Source organism: Rhynchophorus ferrugineus, unplaced genomic scaffold, assembly GCF_030347505.1.
Source record: "Rhynchophorus ferrugineus isolate W39M unplaced genomic scaffold, kcgeb_rfMv2 rfM11, whole genome shotgun sequence".
In the NCBI taxonomy this organism is placed as follows: domain Eukaryota; kingdom Metazoa; phylum Arthropoda; class Insecta; order Coleoptera; family Curculionidae; genus Rhynchophorus; species Rhynchophorus ferrugineus.
Window position 1 is genome coordinate 8,040,403 of NW_027472590.1, and position 22,475 is coordinate 8,062,877.

Below are 22,475 nucleotides of genomic sequence, written 5' to 3' on the forward strand. Positions count from 1 at the left end.
CTTAGAAGATATAGTATTAGACTTTATATGTTTGTACCAGCACAAACTAGGCATATGCTTATGTAGTCGATAACCGTTTAAAAAATACTTTACTAAGTATAGAAGATTCGTAGAGTTAATTAATTTAAATATAATAGGAAAATGTAATTCTTTATTCAAATCAATAGAAAGTTAATAAAAATTTAGAAGGCATTCATTATCATCATCCATTCAGACCATCGTTATATATATGCTTCATATGCTTAACCAAACAAAGATACGAAAACAGATGTTTTATATGACTCAAGATTGTCCAAAATAAGCCAAACAAGAGTGGCAATTCATCGCAAAAGAGGTTACAATCACATATAGCCTAAAAATGTGTTCGAAGGTGAAGATACACACGTAGCGGTAATAAGTCGAAATCAATGTAGAAAATATGGAGCTTGGAGCTCAACGATTCGCTCTAAACAAATTGCACATGTTCTAAGTTGGATTAAGAATATATGTAGACAAAATGTCATCAAAAAACATAACTTTCTTACATGGGTATAACAATAGGTCTCTATATTTCGTATAAAAAATTAATAAAAATTCGACTGGATCTTTTTTATAAAACAAAAGCTATTTTTAAAACAATATTGTATTTATAAAGCACAATAACAACCAAAAATAAAGATACATTTTGTATTAAATTACATTCTAAAATTATCCAAAACTGGTAATAAAAATATCTCTTGTTTTTTCTCCCTTGTTTCAGAACAAAATCAGTAAAATATGTTATTGGTCGGAGTAAATTTGATTTATTTCATCGAATCCTGATGCGAGAACTAACTATTCGCTATGTAATTGAATTCCTGAAGTTGCCAGAAGCTTTGGAGGGAGACTGTCTTGTCCCCGCGGCTGACCAACTTTGCTTGACAGGTAGTCGATAGACCGCAGTTCAAGCGGAATGCACCTACTACAATTAATAAGGGCCCAGGATGTTAATATGCTGCAGCAGTGATTCAGATCTCGCTACGTTTGCCCTCGATCAGCAGAAAAGTCGGCGAACGCTTTAAAACTAATTAGAGCTTGAATAATACGCTTTATATGATTTCGGTGGTGATAATCTAGAGACACATGGAAGGGTTTGAAACATGGATTTTCATCATATTTTATTTTCCAGTCTATGTATATACTAATCGTGGAAAATTCGTTCTTCATATTATATTACTTTTGTTGTTTATACAAATACAAATACTTTTAGAAACTAACACTAATGTTGCTCCATCATACTCCAATTGCTGATTTTACTTTCAAAAATTTAAGACTAGTGATTTTGTTTTCAGTGATAAAGAAAGACTTGGATGACCAAAAAAAATCGAAGTTAATGAATTTCAAGAATTATTGCACGAAAACTTAGCTCAATATGTCAAAGAACTTTCAGATAGCTTAGCAGCTAATGAATCAACTAATTGTTAAATATTTACATGCAACGGGAAAATGGCTATGGCTCAAACTGCATTAAAGTACCATTTGGAACCGTTTCAACGTTGCTATTTCATCGTTTGCCAGGCGATGCCTTATCCAACAAGGTCTAGTATATTACGAGCTGTTAAAACCGAATATAACACTTACTGGAAATTAAACTAAAATTAAATTGAACGATGTATTTTTGTAAAAAGACTAGCAATAGCGTATAAAAGATTCATCAATACACTGTTGTAACTCGAATATAAATCTCTGCGGTACCCAGTATTCCCACCAGATATGACGGCTTCAGATTACCACTTATGCAGTTCGATAGATCATGTCTTGGTAGCACGCGCTTTCAAAAAGCTGAAGAAATACTCAAATATATCGATGATTGAATAACTGCCAACCCAAATAAGATACTTTTTACACGTTACAATCATCGTGGTGTCAGAAAGATGTTATGAATGTTACATTTTATAGTTTGCAATTCCTAGTACAAACTTAATAGTACAAATAGATCTATAGCATGTCAAATCGAAGGTATATCAATGAAACAACAATCAATATTTAGTAATGTTATATCAACATCACACACTGTTGACCTACTAATTGCCACTTAGAGGCAAAAAGGTATTGAACTGGTCCAACTCTGGACGGAATTTGAGGGAGCTTGCATAGTTTAGTAGCAGGAGCTCTCGCCGTCACTCGAGTGATGAAATATCTGCCTCGCACTACAAACTCTTAACCGAACTAGTGCGGAATGCTCCCAGTATGATTCTCATAGCATCGTTTGTATGGGATCCAATTTCTTCACTTATGAAGGTGGCACGGTAATAGGTACACACTGGCTTCAATAATCTAATTTGCTTCTTATCAGCCCCTGATATATATTGCTCAACAATGTTCTGTGTGCTCCCCAATTGATGTTGGGGTCTTCAGTAGACCTATGTCTGCCAAACATTTATTCTTGAGATAAATTGTGTGTGGGAGCCAGTTGAGCTTGTGATCGAACAGCAAACCAAGGAATTTGTGTTCTGGTTTGTTTATCAGGTTCTTACCCTCCATCACTAATGTTGCTATTCGCGAATAGTTCATCCGTCTACAAAAGTCACGGTCTTCTCTGCTGAGAACTTCAACCCATTCCGTCCGGCCCACGCAGGCAGTTCATCAAGGCAATTCTGTAATAGGGATTGGGTGTACTTATAGTCAGTATGTTTGTGGTAGATAACCATATCCTCTGCATAGATTCGGGCGTTGATATAAGTGGGAATGACTTCGTTAATGGAATTCATAGGAATTATGAATAGTAATGGGCTTATACAGGAGCCCTGAGGTACACCGTTGTTTTAGTGATATGTTGTAGATATTACTCCATTAACCCTGACCCGGAAATTTCTGTTAGTCAAGAAGGATGTAATGAAGTCGAACATTCTGCCCCCTATTTCCCAGTTAGATAGTTGTTTCAGGATGCTATCAATATTGATGGAGTCAAAGGCACTTTCTAAGTCAAGAAAGATTGCAGTCACATGTCGTCACGTATTAAAAGCTTCACAAAGGTCCTCCTGAAACCCGATCCCGTGATCAAGTGTAGAGTATCCTCTAATGAAGCCTTTGTGGCGATTATTTAGTAGTCTCTGCTTTTCAATGACACATATCAACCTATGACAGACCATGAGCTCAAGTACTTTACATAGGTGACTGGTTAACGTGGTAGGCCTGTAGCTGGATCACTGAATTTATGAATAAAAGAATCATCAATGACAATATGGAACCATAAAATATGAAGATAATTCAATTCAAACTCTATGGAATAGATGCAGAAACACTAAATGTTACGGGTACAAGAAGAGTTTTTAACAATTTTTAACTTGACATAATTGAATTAAATCATTGAATGCCTGACCAATACATCAATTCTTACAGATTTCTTTTTGAAATTATTTTTCAATTCAAAGAACTGAGACTATCAAAACACGTAGATTAAAATCCCATGATATCAGTTATATCGTGTTTCCGGCTAGGTGGTTAAACGTAAAGGGCTATCTAGCCTCACGCAATGTTTACGTTCGTAATGACAGACCCCGGCTGGAAAACGTAGCGCATTTAATAACGATACATCACCTTAAATCAGTGGACAGTTATGGCCGTTTCGAGCCCCACCATTACAAAATTAATCTGTCTTTAATAAGTAAGCGTCCAACTTTCCCGTCCCAATTATCCCCATCAGGCAGTCGCCTCCCACGGTCTCCCCTCGCCGCCGCCACCCGCCCGGCCCCCTTTACCGGACCCACCTTTGTAATACCGTTACGCCAACATTAATAGGGTAGCCTATCAGGCGTAAAATTACTTTTGTCGTTACCGTAAATTTTGCCTTTAATTAGAAAGGAGGCATCTCCAGGCATTTGACTTCTGCCAGATAGGCGTACATTTTGAATGCAAACGAACGATGGGCTTGATGGGTCGTGACTTATACACTATAATATACTATGGATTATAGAAGGAGGCGATGAACACACTATGTCTGCTTGTACCTAGTTTATACTAGCTTTATGACTTCAGTAGTGTATGATTTTTCTTTAAACTATTTCAAATGTCCATTGTTTCCTATAATGTTGTTTCAGTTTTCAAGGAACTTGCGAACGCTGGTAGAAAAGAAACATTCAGCGACTTAGAAAGTATGTACAATGGCCAGAATTTAGAACTGCTCAGCTGCACAACAGACGTGACTACAGCAGCACATATTAATTAGTAAATATGAATATACAGTTCATTGATAGGTCACTCATTGATTCATTTTCAAAATTATACACTGGCTCTCGCAATAAGCATGGACTATAGAACAAGTGCATAGACTTGTAAACAAAATAAACACTGACCTAAATGCCAAAAGATATTGTTCGGCTGCTTTTCTGGACATATCTCAGGCTTTTGAAAAAGTATGGCATACGGGATTGCAGGTTAAACTAAAGAAACTTCTCCCTCATCCAGACTATTAGTTACTAAAATCGTATCTCATTGGCAGACATTTTATTGTAAATCAAGGCGATGAACATACCGAATTAAATCCCATATATTCAGGAGTTCCGCAAGGTATTGTACTGGGTCCGGTACTGTATCTTCTATATACGGCTGATCTGCCCACCACAAAAATAACTACTATGGCAACATATGCAGACGATATAGCAATCTTAGCATCCCATAAAGATCCAGTTACAGCATCAATAAACCTACAAACCCACCTGGAGCAAATACAATTATGGTTGAAGACATGGCGCATTAAAGCCAATGAAACAAAATCCACGCATATAACGTTTACCCTGCATAGAAGAACATGTCCACCAGTGAATGTCAATCATCGTCAACTCCCCCAAGCAGAGCATGTTAAATATCTTGGTATGCACTTAGATCGACGCCTAACCTGGAAGAAGCACATGCTCTCTAAACGGAAACAACTGGGACTAAATTTATATCAAATATATTGGCTCATTGGGCGCAAATCCAAGTTATCATTAGATAATAAGGTATTGCTGTATGAGTCTATACTCAAGCCCATTTGGACATATGGAATCCAACTATGGGGTACCGCTAGCAAATCTAATATATCCATCATTCAACGGTTCCAAAATAAGGTGTTGCGTGCCATTGTTGATGTTCGGTACTATATTTCAAATAAAGTGATACAACGCGATATTCCTCTAGAACCTATAACGAGTGTACTTCAACGTGTTTGTGTGAAGTACTTCGAAAGAGTGTCAGTGCATCATAATGTACTCGCTAATCAGCTAAATATGCGACGTGATAGTGAAGTGCGTAAATTAAAACGTTTAACTAATTTAATAAGACTAATTAATTAAGATAATATTTTATACAGAAGTTTGCTTAATGAATTATTTTCTACATGTCATGTATATATAATATAGACATAAGCAATAAATATTTATTGCGAATAGGGTAGATTGTGGAATCACAAAGAGTAAAAAAATAAATCTATTATGAATATTTACTATCTGTTAAAATCATCCTTCTTTTGATTACGGTATTCTTAAAGATGTACTTGTCAAATTTTCCAAGAACTTAGTTCTTAACATTTTTTTAACACTAGATCAAAGACGAACTATTCAGTAAATGAATGAATTATTTAAAATCTCTATCTAAATCTCAAGATTTTCACTGCTCTATTTTCAAAGTATTACATAGCATTTCCATCGACTGAGTTGTTTAATAAATTCGTTGAGTGTCATTGCTTAAAAATACAAGTAACAGCTTGGAGCTCTTTTAATATTTCGTTTTTCATGAAAAGGTAACCAAAATAGCATAGTTAGAATATATTTTAGGACTAAAATGATTTTGTGTATGTATTCTTTACAGCAAACAAGACTATGGTCTCCCATTACCATTCTGTATGAAGACAAGTGGCCAAGAAGTGGTGTGACGTTGGCTTTTCAAAATAATCATCCAAGAAAGTGTTAAAATTAGTTGAAGCAAATGTTGTTCGTGGATTAGTATCAAATTGCTGAAACAATAAACCCAGTTTATTATAGCAAAATTATTGGTAAACTGAATGCAGACATTCGTGAAAAAATATAAAAATATAAAAATTATTAACCAAATTTGAGACCTTCCGACTTTTAGCTCTTCTCTCATCCCAAAACATACTTTTCCTAGAAAATAATTTTTATTAAAGGAAGGAGAAGCTGCCGCAGAAGTGTACCTCGTAGGTCTTGTAGTAGTGATATAGTCCATAAATTGTCCAGAAACCATTGAAATAAATGTAGTAAAGTTAAAGAAAATTACAATAGTCATTTATGTAACTACAAATTCGCTTTTTGCATTATTAGTTTACAACTAAACAGTTTAGAGTAAAATATTAAATAAGAGATGGACTGAAAATTCCCGGACCTAACATATAGATGGCGCTAATTTTATTACACTCACCTTTCTTTTCAGTTATTACTAATCTTCAAAAGAAAGCTGTTAAAATTTGTACTAAGAGTGACACTACCTTTGTTATTTTTAAAATAACGGATCAAAAACAATTTCGTGTTTTAATTTTACAATGATTCTTGATGGCTTGAAAAGAACCTACCTATCTACCATAATAAAACGTTGGTTTGCTGAGTACAAACGTGATCGCAGGGACACCGATGATGCAGAACAAAGTGGACGTCAAAAAGAGGTGGCAATACACGAAAACATCGAAAAAATCCACAAAATCTCTTTTTATATTGCATGAGTATTTGACTATAAGAAAGCTCTGTTCAAAGTGGGCTCTGGGTGGGTGTTAATGATTCTGAGCAGTGTTTGGCCATGTTTAAACGTAAGAAGCCGGAATATTTGCGTTGGTATGTGAAAATGGATGAAACATGGATCCAACGTATCGTAATCTGAGTGGACAGCAACTGGTAACAGGCCTATTTTGATGCAAAAGATAAATCGTTCTACAAAAGTGGTATTAAATGTTAGAGCGGCTCTGGAATAACTGTGTGGCTCTTGATGGAGATTACGTAGATGAATAAAGCCAATTTTTGAATAACGCCCGGGACTTTTCAGCCCACCTCTTATATTAATAAAAAATAACTGCAGAAAATTCAAAATATTAAACAACGATTATCGATAAAAATGGCGGGTTTTCTCTACGAATCGTCACAATCAGCCTGACCATTTTTCATTCGGTATAGTGGCCAGATTTCTGATGAAAGCCCTATTCAAAGAAATCGTTTCTCTTCGGTCGATTTATTCCTCAGACATGGCGTCGTAGAATTAATGCAAATATGTCCCGGATAACTCGCACATTCTTCTAATTACCGTGAATTTAATGGCGTTGTTAATGGAGGAATGAAGTAATTGCTTTTCAGAGATAGAGAATTAATAGTCGGGGTGATGATGACGACGACGAAATGTTGTCGGGGTGATGGAACTACCAACCTACTATTTTTGTCTTGTTACAAAATTTGTGAAAAATAAGCGGTTAAAAAGCGAAATATATTTGGGAAAAACTAATTTCGATTTTTCCTAAACAGATGGCTTTCAAATCGCTTATCTCTACTAATAGATATTCCACAAATCCATATTATAGAGCATTCGAAAGGTAAGAGTTCAAAGAATAAGGTAAATATAATGGGTCGTTTGTAGTCAAGTAATACGTAGTTAAATATTATTGCGCTTTTGATAATGGACATTCCGAAAGGTAATTTGTTAATCAAGTAAGTAAAAAATTATATTGACCAGTACATGATGCTATAGTGAGGAACCTTTCAAAAGAAAGAGGACTGTTTTCAAATAATGGTGGCGCAGTGGTAAAGGCGATGGGACGGTCCTCCTACGGTTGCGACAGCCGCGGGTTCGAATTCTACTGAGCCATGATCATAAATTTATATTTGTGATTGTTTAAAATTTGTGAATGTTCTAGGCAATAATGTAAAATCAGGCTAAAACCAGGCTGGGTAAGACCGGATGTCTTCTGGGATGATTTCTAAAGTTGGTCACTACTTCATTTAAAAGGAAATTATTAATTGCATGTCAATAGTATTCAGAAATTACTTTACACGGTTTCCATGGATAATTTTTATAATTCTGTTACTCTTACAAAACCAAGACAGGCACAAAAACTTATGAGTATGGAACCATACGAATTAACAGAAAAGGAAACCCTAGAGATCGTAAACTGAAAAAAGGAGGGTATATATGGCAGCAAAATGGTCCTGTTACTGTATGCAAATGGAAACAAACGAGATGTTTTCAGCATTTCAAACATGCATGCTGTTGAAATAATAGAGGTGCCATATCGCAATGGAGATATTTCTATGAAACGGAATATAATTCGGGATTAGAATAGTAGAATGTCCGGCATCGATCAATCAGATCAAACGCCTTCGTACTACTCATGCCTGAAAGGACCATTAGATGACCTAAAGAGGTTTCGTTACATATTATAGAGATGTATTTACACGATGCTCACAAAATTTTATAAAAAGTAACTTCTTTTAAAACAGAACTGATAAAATTCAGAGAAGAACTCGTCGTCGCGTTGATTGGAGAAAAGATTCAACTAGTTTCAATTCAATTTCAATAAAATTGTAAGAGCTCCATTATTTGGAAAGCTTACTAGTACCTACTGAAAAAAATCACTGAGAAACGTGTTATTTCCGTCCAGCCTGTAAAGAGAAATCAGCCCCTTGTGGTGAATAATGTTTTAAGAAGTTCCACAAACAATAAAATATCATTTTATTTCTTGAATATGTATTAATTCTTATAATAATAATTTTTATTCATTTTTTAATAGATTTTCTGGTCATGCCAACCAGCATTAATTTTTTGTTCTTTTTACAGAAGCCATCTATCTATATTAGCACTGATAAGTTTCGAGTTTAATCGTAGCTGCATAAAAATGGCAAATAAACACAGGCCTAGATAACTCGTAGTTGGCTATCAACAAGTTGGATATCAACAATTATATCATTGTAGGGAAAATTAACTTTACTATATAACTCACTACTGTTCGATATATCTTAGGCTTTCATGTTAAGTTGAAAAAGCTTTTTCCCCATATGCACTTTCAACTGCTGAAATCATACCTCATAGACAGACATTCTATTATGAAACACGGTGACTAATAAACCGACCTACATCTAATAGATTCGGGTGTTCCGCAGGGCAGTGTTCTTGGCCCATTGTTATATCTATTGCATACAGCTGACCTACCGACCACAAGAAACACTACTGTTGCACCATTTGCATTGACGATACAGCGAATCATTGACGATACAGCGGTTTTATAACCACACGAGGATCCAATATCAGCCACAAGAAACCTATAACTTCTTCTTAACAAAGTCGAATTGTGGTTGCAAACGTGGCGTATCAAAGCAAATGAGACAAAATCTACTCATTTGGCATTCACCCCTTATAGAGGAATTTGTCCCTCAGTAAAATTGAATAATTATGAACTTCCGCAAGCAGATAATGTTAAATATCTGTGAATGCATTTTGATCGACGTGACAAAGGACCTATGGTATTGAATTGTAGGGTACTACTAGCAAATCTAATATAGTTATCCTCCAGAGGTTCCAGAATAATGTGTTGCGAGTCATCGTCGATGCCCCATATTATCTCTCTCCATCAAACTGATTCAGCGCGATATACCCCTAGAACCCATAAGAAGTGTTATTCGAAGTGTTAATGCGTTGTACTTTGAAAGACTATTAGTTCATCCGAATGCACTCGTCAAAAAGTTAAATGTGCGTGATGACAGTGTAGTACATAGGCTCAAACGCAAACTACCATACTAACTGATTAACAGACACATAGAGTGAAATCTAATAATCTCTAGAATAAGTTAGAATAGTCTTTAGAATAAGTTAGAACAGTATCTATAATAAGTTTTAGATTATAAGTTGTACAGCTGATTACTTACTGAAGTGACCTTCTACATGTCAGGATAGTCATATAATAAAATCATATAATAATACTTATTGCCCACGGGCAGGCTGTTGAAGTTCTAAGATGTTAATAAAAAAATACTAATACTAATATTTTAAAGTGCGACTATACATATTTTATATATTTATATCTTTTAAATTGAGAATAATCGTGGATTAATCGGTGTTCACGGCAACATAACGACAGAACCATTCCGATTATTATTACGGGAGATAAGAATGACTAATGTAACAGCAAGTATTGGATTACAACCGCGCAATTATCGTCACTGCACTAGCGCAACATAATAGAGGAACGGTCAGCGTCACGACAATAGTTAGCAACAGCGAGGGACGCCATGTCGGTTTGTCGTTTTTATTAATGGCACAAGTGCGGTACATTCGCAATTAGGCAGAGCCATAAATAATCGGAGACCTATTCGGCCAACTCTCAGTGTTATCGTTCTTTTTTTCCCTTTATTAACACCATCATTCCATCCAGTTCGGAATTACGATTTCACATACAGAAATACTGACAAATAATCATTACCAAAATAATATTTCGCGATACGTAACGATATATAGTCTATTCAAAATTGTTTTGTACATACGTCATCTAAATTTGTGACATCAAAACGCCGCATCGACTCGGAGTTATAGTTCAGTTTAGCTCTGACGTATAACAAAATTCTAATTTGCCGGCTTGGTGGCGCAGTGGTAAAGGCAACAGGACGGTCCTCCTACTGTTGCGATCCTCCTACTGGGGCATGGTTGTAAATTTATGTTTGTGATTATTTAATATTTGTGATGGAAGGAAAGAGTGTAAAATCCGACAAGAAAAATGATCCCAGTCACGCCAGTAACCACGCTGGTTAAGACCGGATGTCTTCTGGGAGGATTTCTAAGTTGGTCACTCACCAGCCGGTAGGTTTAATGCCGAGGACCGTGGTTCGGAGCCCATGTTAAAAATAGCTCCAGTCCAGATAAACCAAAATTCTAATCTAAATAAAATAATTGAACAAAAATGTTATCGAATAAAATTTATTTTAACATTATAGAACATCAAAAAACTACATTTAGTTATAAAGCCGCAATAGTTTATAGGTGTTGGATTTGTTATAACCTTTTATTACTATTGTTTTCAAAAATTTTATTAAAAATTTTGCATACGTCAGAAAACCGGACGACTTTGACAGGCTCATTAGTTTACGTATTCGAACTAATCAGCCAGAATTGTGTTCTTCTTTAACTAGAATAAAATGAGAAGGAAAATATTGTCTGTTTCTAAAACAAATTTACAAATTGCGACAGGCAATACATTAAACATCTTGATGACATATATACAAAAAAAACTTTGAATAGACTATAGCAGGTTATATATATTTATTATATGTGTTTGAATAAATGATGTTGTTGTTAAAGGGTTATTTTGCCTTAAATAGGTACTTGTAAGATTATTATTGTTTTTGTGATTGTTCTAAAACAATCGACACTACCTTTGTGCCAACACTGATTACCATTTGTTCAGATCGATGCAGTATGTCTTGGCTGGCGCACAGTTTCGAAATACTTGGAAGTGCGAAAGTGTATAAAATTATGAATATACATTACTGAACCCTGAAAAGAACTGGGGTAATGGCATTTTTGATCCCTAGAAAACAATTATGAAAAGAATTATGAACCTATATCTGCTTGGTATTAAAAGCGTTTGCAATATTTTGTGCCTATATTTTCGATCAATATCAACATATTCAATCAATATATACAATAAGAAATAATAAAATAAATATTTTTTTTCGTAAATTGTCTTTATTGCATTGAAAAATTTTTAAAGCATTTTTCTTTTCTTTTTCATTTTGCAATTCTTCTTCTTTTGGTTATTCAGACACGTAAGGCTGCATTATGCTCATTCAAAAACAAAGGACCTAAAACTTTGTGAGATTCTAAGTTAATTTCTGTTGAACACTTATCTTGCAGCTTTTCTTAAGGTTCCATAGAATTGTATAAATTTTCTTTTACTCTTTTTCAAAAGATCGAATGAATCTTATAATAACAAAAACCTAGACAATTGTAAATTTGTTAATGAATCTCCACTGCAAAAGCGTAATTACAAAAGCTATTTCCCATTATCTTCTACGCATGCACACACATCTTCTTTTAGGAATAGTTAAATTTTCATATCTTAGAAATTTTACTATTTTTAAGCCCCCCTGTTAAGTCTTAAAAGGGTCTAAAATCGATCTAAATAGTTTAAAATTAATTCCTAGAACCTTTCTAACTTATGTGAATATTATATATGGATATTGTTCACTTAATTGTTTTATATAATTTTTCTCGTAATTTGTATTTTAAAAAAATGGAAGAAAAATCCAATTAGATAACCTTTTCCCAAGTATTAAAAAGTGTAGGTAATATACCAATTGATACATTTTCCTTGTTTATCATTATATGGATCGATTAGCTAGTGAGATATCGTTATATAAACTGAGGTTTTTTAAACGAATTTTATTTTGCTAAAGAAGTAACAACGAAAGCATTCTAAGAACACTAAATTAAGATTGACTTTAGGCAGATCTATGTTTACCATTGTTGTTATTCTTAGAGTTGCTTAAATTATCTGGATAATGTTATACACTTTGGTACATAAAGAGTAAAGATTGGTTATAGAGCTTCAAAATTGAAATTGTGTGCTCATAATGGTACAGAAGTTACTTGGATTGCATTGAATTTATTTACTTTAAATAATACCTTTATCTTTTAAGAATATATGTATAAAATTACCTCCTATTCTCTATATTTTTGATGTATATAGTATAACAAAGAGAACTAGTTAATATATCGCTACTGCCATGCGTGGGTCTAGTCTAAAGTGTGAAAACGGAAAAAGTGGAAGCGTGATGGAGAATACCAACCTTGCGAGTAGCTCATAACGAAGAGGGGGCATGTGTCAAACGGCGGTAGTTAACGGGCCAAAGGACACACACTCACCTGCAACAAAAAATTAAAATCATTAAATTTAACACATAATATATATTCAGCAAATGAATATAGCCTAATTAAGTAAATACCTATAAAGTGAACAATGGTTTAAATGGTAAATATATCTTTCCAAATAGATACAAATAAAACGGTGCTAAATCAGGCGAATCAGAAGCTTTCATCATAAATTATTCAAAAGATCCGGAAAATTATATTAAAAAAATCTAGAAGGCCGGCCACGAGTTATAAATAATAGAGATGAAGTGTATTTATAGTCTGACAAAGTTTTAGGTTCTTTGCTTATTAATGACCTTAACAGGAAAAAGTTATATCAAAGCTATATGAAACCTAAGATACTGAACGAAGTTTGGTAAAATAGATGGGCCCATTATTGTACCAATTACTGAAAATATTGATACGTTTTTCTTTTTTTACCTAATTGTGCTATAGTTTTGGCGCATACATATATATATATATATATATATATATATAGATGGCCCCTCTATTTTACCAAACTTCATTCAGTATCTTAGGTTTCATATGATTGTTAAGGTCATTAATAAGCGAAGATCCTAAAACGTTGTCAAACTATAAATATATATATATAAATATATATATATATATATATATATATATATATATATATATATACATATAAATTTACTGAAGATAAGATTAAATGAGAAGATCTTGCGAAATGATACGGTTATATACAGAAAGAGGAACTGGCTGTCAAGTCGCAGGTTTAAAATATGATTCAACGAATTGTCAGTTAATTACTAAAGTTAATTATAGCTATATATTCTCTTCAACTATTTTCTCATAAATACAGGGAATTAATATCCAAACAATTTGACAAATGAATATGTGTCTGTTGAGCGGTAACAAGTAGTGATTCAGTACATTTTAAATTAATTATCTATTGAATATAAGAATTAGGAAAATAATAGAGAACAGTTGAATTACAAATCCCTTAAAATATATTTTCTAAGAAATTTCCTTGTTTAGCTATAGCTGCAATGATTACGATAACACTTAGTTGTTCAAGTTCGTAATGTTGTAGTATTAAGTTCCAAATAGTTTCATTGCACCATTGTCTTACTGGAATATATAAATCTGACAAGCAATTTGATTTCCATATTTGATTAAATTTTTATTGATCAATTTAACATAATATATACTATTAATTTTCCCAGAAAATAATCTTATTTGTGTCTTTTCTTTCATCAAGGAGTGGTTGATATATATATATATATATATATATATATATATATATATATATATATATATATATATATATATATATATATATATATATATATAATTTACTGAAGATTAAATGAGAAGATCTTGCGAAATGATACGGTTATATACAGAAAGAGGAACTGGCTGTCAAGTCGCAGGTTTAAAATATGATTCAACGAATTGTCAGTTAATTACTAAAATTAATTATAGCTATATATTCTCTTCAACTATTTTCTCATAAATACAGGGAATTAACATCCAAAAAATTTGACAAATGAATATGTGTCTGTTGAGCGATAACAAGTAGTGATTTCATACATTTTAAATTAATTATCTATTGAACATAAGAATTAGGAAAATAATAGAGAACAGTTGAATTACGAATCCTTTAAAATATATTTTCTAAGAAATTTCCTTGTTTAGCTATAGCTGCAATGGTTACGATAACACTTAGTTGTTCAAGTTCGTAATATTGTAGTATTAGGTTTCAAATAATTTCATTGCACCATTGTCTTACTGGAATATATAAATCTGACAAGCAATTTGTTTTCCATATCTGATTAACTGTTTATTGATCAATTTAACATAGCATGTACTCTTAATTTTCCCAGAAAATAATCTTATATATATATATATATATATATATATATATATATATATATATATATATATGTGCCAAAACTATAGCACAATGAGGTAAAAAAAGAAAAACGTATCAATATTTTCAATAATTGGTACAGTAATTGGCCCCTCTATTTTACCAAACTTCATTCAGTATCTTATGTTTCATAAGGGTTTTGATTAAGCAAAAAATAAGCAAAAAACCTAAAACGTTGTCAAACTATCTATATATATATATATATATATATATATATATATAGATATATATATATATATATATCTATGTATAACTATATCTATATATATATATATATATATATATATATATATATATATATATATATATATATATATATATATATATACATATAAATTTACTGAAGATAAGATTAAATTGAGAAGATCTTGCGAAATGATACGGTGATATACAGAAAGAGGAACTGACTGTCGAGTCGCAGGTTTAAAATAGGAGAAGCATTAGTACAAAAAGGCATTTTAATCCGAGGAAAGAGGCTGGAAAATAGAAATATCCGAGAGCTGGCGCGACGGGACATTACTTAGAATTATTGAAATATCACGACCGAGATATCAGACAGTGAATCCGACTGCTTGGAGAGGGCTTTTGATGTCGTCTAGCGATAGTAAAAAGACATATATAAAAAGGTAAACAGGAGGAAGTCGTATTTTAAACTTCAGTCTCGATCGCATTCCTGATCTGATAAATATATGCTATATTTTTGGAAAGGTTCGGTTTTTCTTGATATTAAATTGAGACATTGATATCGTGTTATAAAGTTTAGGGTTTTATTTTATCTAAAAATTAGTTTTATCCAAATACAGTAATGTTGATACTGCATTTTAGATTTTATTAAAAATAAAGCCAATAAAATAAGAAACTATAATATAAAATAAAAAACTAACTGTTAATTTGAAAGTAATTATCAGATAGATTGAAACATCTCCAGCGTTAGAAGATTATGAGATTTCGAAAACCTCACCATATCTCCAGTGAAATAAGCTTTTGCAGGATGAAGAACTTGATGTTCTTGTAATAATATGGTATGTATGCTTTAATCATTTAGCAGGATTTAACAGGAAAATCAACTATCAAGGATTGGTATGCTAAGTTTAGACGTAGTGAAATGAGCATAGAAAAGGGTGAACGCATTGGGCGCCCAAAAGAGGTTGTTATCAATGAAAACATTAAAAAATCAACAAAACGATTTTGAATGACCGTAAATTGAAATTGTATAAAATAGCAGACACTGAACAGATATCAACTGAACGTGTACATCATATGATTCACGAATATTTGAGTATAAGAAAGCTCTATGCAAAGTGGGTGCCGCGCGAACTCACTTTTACCAAAAACATTGACAAGTTGATGATTCGGAGCCGTGTTTGGAGATGATCAATCGTAATAAAGCGGCGTTTTTGCGTCGACATGTAACAATGGATGAAATATGGCTCCATCATTTCACTCCGAATTCCAATCGATAGTCATCCGAGTGGACTGCACACGATGAACCCGCTCCAATGCGTAAAAAAACGCAACAGTCGGCTGGCAAGGTTATGACGTCTGTATTTTGGGATGCGCATGGAACAATTTCCATTGATTACCTTGAAAAAGGAAGGACCATCGACAGCGACTATTACATAGAGTTATTAGACCGTTTGGAAATGGCCGCATTTGAAGAAAAAGAAAGTGCTGCTTCACCAAGACAATGCACCGTGTCAAAAATCCATTAGTTGGGCTTCGAATTACTTCCTCATCCACCATATGCTCCAGATCTGGCCCCAGCGACTATTTCCTGTTCTCAGATCTCAGAAGAATGCTCGCCGGGAATTAATTTTCGTCGAATGAAGCGGTGATCGACGAAACTGAGGCGTAGTTTGAATCAAAAGACAAATCGTACTATAAAAAATGGCATCGAAAAGTTAGAGGGTCGATATAATCAGTATCTCACCATTCAAGGGAATTATGCTGAATAAAAAAAAACTGATTTTGGCAAAAAAATGTGTTTTAATATGGTAGGTTCATAAATATTCTATAAAAATTGGTACCAAACAATAAGTCCTCTACCTTTCCAAAACCATATTTTTGTAAATGATGCTATTTAGTAAAGGAAATTCAGAATTTCAAATATATACATAAACGGAGATTCCATTCTATAATAACGAGATATTTTCTCCATCACTGTCTCTATATGAATCCTGATATTAAGCTGTAATGAACTGTAATAAACCAATAAATACACACTAATAATTAGGCAAATGAACATTATTCATTGGGTTATATTTGAGGCTTTTCTCTGCGCATAATGTCAAAACACAACCAGATATACCCCATTTCCACAACAGCAATTGTAAAACTAAACAATGAATTATTATCTGATAATCATATCAATTTTGCGGTAATCGTCCCAATGAATAAATAATGTTCTGTAGCAAATACTGTGCACTGTAGTTCATCGAATTGAACAAGCCATTAATTTATCGGTCATTTTTTCGGTGCTGAATAGTTTATATATAACAGGTAGGTATTGGAAAATCCCCAGGTGATTTTGGAAATATATATTTAAAACTGTTAATGCGTTAAATATGTTTATTAATGTACAGACTAAATATTTAGTTTAATTATAATTATTAAGCCAGATTCTTTTTGTTTCAGTCGTATAGTGTTGTTTAGCTGTCTGGCTCAGTTTTATATTTGGATAATGTTATTGAAGTAATACTAGTTAATTAAATATGATGTAATTTAGTTGCTTTTATACTGTGTTGTGATATTGCACTGTTTCAGAATTCAATGAACGTTCGCTTGTTTGTTGATTTCTGGAGTAACAGGTTTCTGTCACCGCCGGTCTTAATTTTTTAAAAAATTTAATTTTTTAATAGATACGTTTGGTATAATATTAACTTTACCTTAGTCTTATTACTTTTCTTTGTATTTGAATCAATTCAGAAGCTACGCGAGTACGAGATATATAGATCAGCATTACATTCCAAATAAAAATTAAACTAGATTAACTTTAGCTAAAATTATTAGCAACACTTATGCACTTTATGAGAGTTCATGCGGTCTGGTTTGAACTGAATGAAGCCCAAATATTGGAAGAGAAATTGTATTTTCAAAGATAAAGATACAGAAAAAAATTAAGAAATTAGGGAAAAAAACGGGAAATATATACAAACAAGATCATAGAGGAAAATGAGAGACTGAGACTAGAGGATTTGATATGAGCCTTCTCCATACTTTCTTCTATCGTACAAAGTAAAACAGTCAAATAACTTTATTTTCACCCAAACGACGTCGGCTCAAAGAAACGAGACATATTTACTATTTTTTTGAAATTTCCGATTTTTTTTTAAATAGTAAGATGCTAATTTTCTTATAGCATTTAATTATTATAGTTGTCAAGAGTTTAGAGGGGTTCAAGTCTATGATTCAGCAACCTTATTTCATGGTTTACGGCGAAATCTTGAATCGCTTCGCATATCCATTTGATTTCGAGGTCATCGTGCAGTTCTTCGTTGATAAAATGTAGCGATAAACATTGGTAATTGACCGTAGAACCGTAGAACTTTTGGGTACGTCGGATAACCAGTATAATTTGCCTTTGAGTCTAATTTTCTCTGCTCTTTATGTTTCCAATTTAACCTACCATCAACATGTATTCCGAGGTATTTAGTTGATTCTACTGAATAAATCAAATAACCAGGAATATCCAGGAAGTAAAGTATTTTCTAGTCTCTGGTCAATCTGTAGATCTTGTTGACGGCCGCTTAAACTTTTTCTACAGCCTTAGACATGAAAACGGTGTGGTCGGAAAATGTTCCAAGTACTGTTTCTTCTCTTGTTGTGATATGAACAGTATAAAGCAGATACAGGAGTGGTTCCAAGTGACTACCCTGTGGAGCTCCAACGCGAAAATAGAAAAAAGTGTTGGGATTGTCTCTTCATGAAAAGATAAGAATCCAGCAGTAGGCAGTAATTCGGCGATCAAAAGCTTAAAAGACGTCCAGAAATATTGCAGAGCAGTATTTCTTTTCTTTCAATGCCCAAGAACCGCTGTCACTCGTAGCACTTGGTCAATTGTCGAATAGTTAAATAACAGTGCAGTTACATACAACTAAAGTTCCCAAATTGGAACTAGCAATTAAAACAAAAATTAAAGCTAACCGAGCTCGCCAAATTACAACTAGGCTCACAAAAACGCCACGATTATAATTAATATTCATGCCGTCGCTACGTGCTTTCTATCAAACGATGCAGAAAATATTAAAGCACCCTTCCTCGCAACGCGAACCCCACATGTAACCCCCAAGACATAATTTCCTATGCCCCGCTCTCTCCTGTGCCACGTCCCGGCGTCGTAATCTGTCTCCCCCCGCCCCGCGACACCCCCTCACTCGAAAAATGTAACAATGCCGGTCGCTAGCACGCGACCCATTAATTAATTGCACGAAAATATTTCGCAATTATGCAATGTGTCTTGTCAACAGGAGTAGGCACGGTTCTTGCCCTGAAGTATCTGAATGGTGAGGGTTTTATTAAAAGTTTAGGAGGGAGTTAAGAATGCCTACCCTAAATTATGATGTCACATAATTCAGTCGTGTAACAGATGGGCTGAAAAGTCCCGAGCCTAAAAAAACGTGCTTTTTGTTGTTCAAAATTGGCCTTATTCATCAACGTAAGAGAGCCACACAATCATTCCAGCGTCGCTCTAACATTTCAATACCACTTTTGTAGAAAGATTTTGCCTGAAAATAGGCCTTTCACCAGCTGATGTCATCTGAGATGACGAACGGTTTTATTTCATAACTTTCTTACTAGTCATTGTCGAGTAACCTTAATTCGGCTTTATTTTAATATTCGGTATATTAATGATCATATATTAACACTGCTATTTTTATATCAAATGCACCTCACCACGGTAAACTACACAAGATCAATTGGTTTCATTCTTTTGAGTTTCTATTCTGTTCTGAGGATATCCAATTGTTCTATTCCTTTGATATTCATATGAGAATGGAGTCTGTCCTCATGTCTGTTGGCATTTATTTTGATTTCCTGAGTGACAGTCTGTAGCTGACCGCCTCAGTGAATCTAATCAGTTCTATAGTATCTCGGTGCAGCTACAGTACTTCTCAGGACTTTTTTTTCATCGGATGTGAAGGTAAATAATTGCCCCCAATACACTTCCTTGTGGTATGCCTGCTTTAGCTTCTTTTATTGTACAACTAAAACTTATTCAACAACGTTGTTCAACGTATTCTTCCGAGTCAATTTCCTATCAAAAGTTACCTTTAGAAGGTGGTTTAATATAACAGGTTAACAGTTGGCTTTTCCATTAGATTCTGACAGGTTTAGGTTATCTTTGATCATTTAAATTCTCTTTCATTGCGTCTTCTTCAAGAAATTGCGTCAACTTTCTCGAAACCTTGACGTGTAAGATGTTTTACAAAGTTACTGTGCTGTTTTGATATTTTTTTCTATGCATACTACTTACTGATAAGTTGACATTCTATTTTTGAAACAGCTCTTTTTCCTTCATTATGCCTCTTCGCTACTTCATTAATGTTTGTTTTTGTGAAAAACTGTACACTGTTTTAATTGTTTTTTGACGCTATGCTCCATCTGTTGCCAATTACATGGCTGCCATAGAATTTGCCTTTTCCATATCAGAAACTAGATTAACTTCGCTGTCTCTGTCTGATTAAACTACTAACACTCTGTGATTTACAGTGGCTGTTTTATGATTATATTTTTACTCTAGAAATATATATATTAATTCTGACTGTGATATTAAAGACATACTATAATTTTATTGATATGATGACTACATTTTTATTGTATATTTAAATCTCCCTTATTGCCTCCTAAGCTAATAAAACTCCTATATTGAAATGGTTCGAAAGGACATTTTCAGTTAATTTGTGAGGTTGCTATTTTCTCACCTTTTGGATCTGTTCCATTGTATGTAACGTCTAGAAACAATTGATTTATCAACTGCTGTCTTGATAGCTTGAGCTAGGTTTTGATATAGTAAGTCTTGCAATTCATAATCTTTGAACTTTTTTGATGTTCCAAGTTGTTCTTCGTCACTGACACCAAAAGGACTAATATGAAGTCGTGAAAACTAAAGCCAATAACTACAATATAATGGAGCAAAATCACCGTGAGTATTCCATAAGTGTCTGGTGGGCGACAGAAGAATTATTCATATATAAAAATAACTTTGAGCATTTTAGTGTTGCCATCTGGACTGAAAACTCAATAATATTACATGGAAAACTGTTATTTTATAGACAAAAGAGATATTAAGACCATAGAATTTACTATTTATATTAAGTAATCAAAATGTATATGCTTCAACTTCATTAGGAATGCGTTTCGATCGACGTTTGACATAGGAAAAACATATAGTGACAAAACAGCTTGTGGTCAAAGTAAACCAAATATACCGGCCGATGGGGCGTAAATCTAAATTATCATTAGATAATAAGGTTTTGCTGTATGAGTCAATACTTAGGCTCATTTGGATCTATGCTATTGAACAATGGGGTACTACTAGCAAATCTAACATAGATATCCTCCAGAGTTTCAACAAACTGATTCAACGCGATATCCTCATAGAACCCATAACGAGTGTGATTCGGAGTGTTAGTGCGAAGTACTCTGAAAGTCTATTAGTGCATCCTAATAAGTTAGAATAATATATAGAATAAGATTTAGATTATAAGTTGTACAGTAAATACTTAGTGAGGTGATCTTCTGCATGTTAGGATAGCTATGTTATATAAGTGAAATCATATAATATTACTTATTGCCCACTCGCAGATTGTTGACGTTCTAGGAAATTAATAAAAAAAACCTTCAACTTCAACAGTTCTGTTGCAATGCCTTACTGAAATTTAACGTAGCCAAGGCACTAAACAAAAATATTTTATGAAAACAAAACTATCTTTCACAGTTTTATTTATGCTTTTTACTATGTTGTACAAAAATCAATAATCATAAAAAACAGTACTTACTAGATAATAAGGTTTTACTCTATGAGTCAATAGTTAGCCTCATTAGGATCTATGCTATTGAACAGTGGGGTACTACTAGCAAATCTAACATAGATATCCTCCAGAGTTTCCAGAATAAAGTGTTGCGAGTCATCGTCGATGCCCCATATTACGTGTCCAACAAACTGATTCAACGCGATATCCTCATAGAACCCATAACGAGTGTGATTCGGAGTGTTAGTGCGAAGTACTCTGAATGTCTATTAGTGCATCCCAATGCAGTCGCCAAACAGTTAAATGTGAGCGATGACAGTGAAGTGCGTAGGGTTAAACGCAAACTACCATACGAACTGATTAATAGAGTACATAGAGTGAGATTTAACAATCTCTAGAATAAGCTACAATAGTTTTTAGAATAAGTTAGGATAGACTTTAAAATAAGTTAGAATAGTATATAGAATAAGATTTAGATTATAAGTTGTACAGTAAATACTTAGTGAGGTGATCTTCTGCAAGTTAGGATAGTTATGTTATATAAGTGAAATCATATAATATTACTTATTGCCCCCTCGCAGATTGTTGACGTTCTAGGAGATTAATAAAAAAACCTTCAACTTCAACTGTTCTGTTGCAATGCCTTACTGAAATTTAACGTAGCCAAGGCACTAAACAAAAATATTTTATGAAAACAAAACTATCTTTCACAGTTTTATTTATGCTTTTTACTATGTTGTACAAAAATCAATAATCATAAAAACAGT

At 33.4% G+C, this 22,475-nt stretch overlaps 1 protein-coding gene across 9 annotated transcripts in view; it reads right to left on the reverse strand.

Moving 5' to 3' along the window:
* The window catches only part of Ten-m (teneurin transmembrane protein Ten-m), a 579,656-nt gene that overhangs the window by 267,159 nt on the left and 290,022 nt on the right, over positions 1-22,475 (reverse strand). For all 9 annotated transcript variants that reach the window (XM_076417519.1, XM_076417513.1, XM_076417521.1 and 6 more), the window contains one exon: positions 12,768-12,843. In XM_076417519.1, coding sequence (XP_076273634.1) covers positions 12,768-12,783 — 16 coding nt within the window. In that variant the 5' untranslated portion in view covers positions 12,784-12,843. The remainder of the gene's footprint in view (positions 1-12,767; positions 12,844-22,475) is intronic.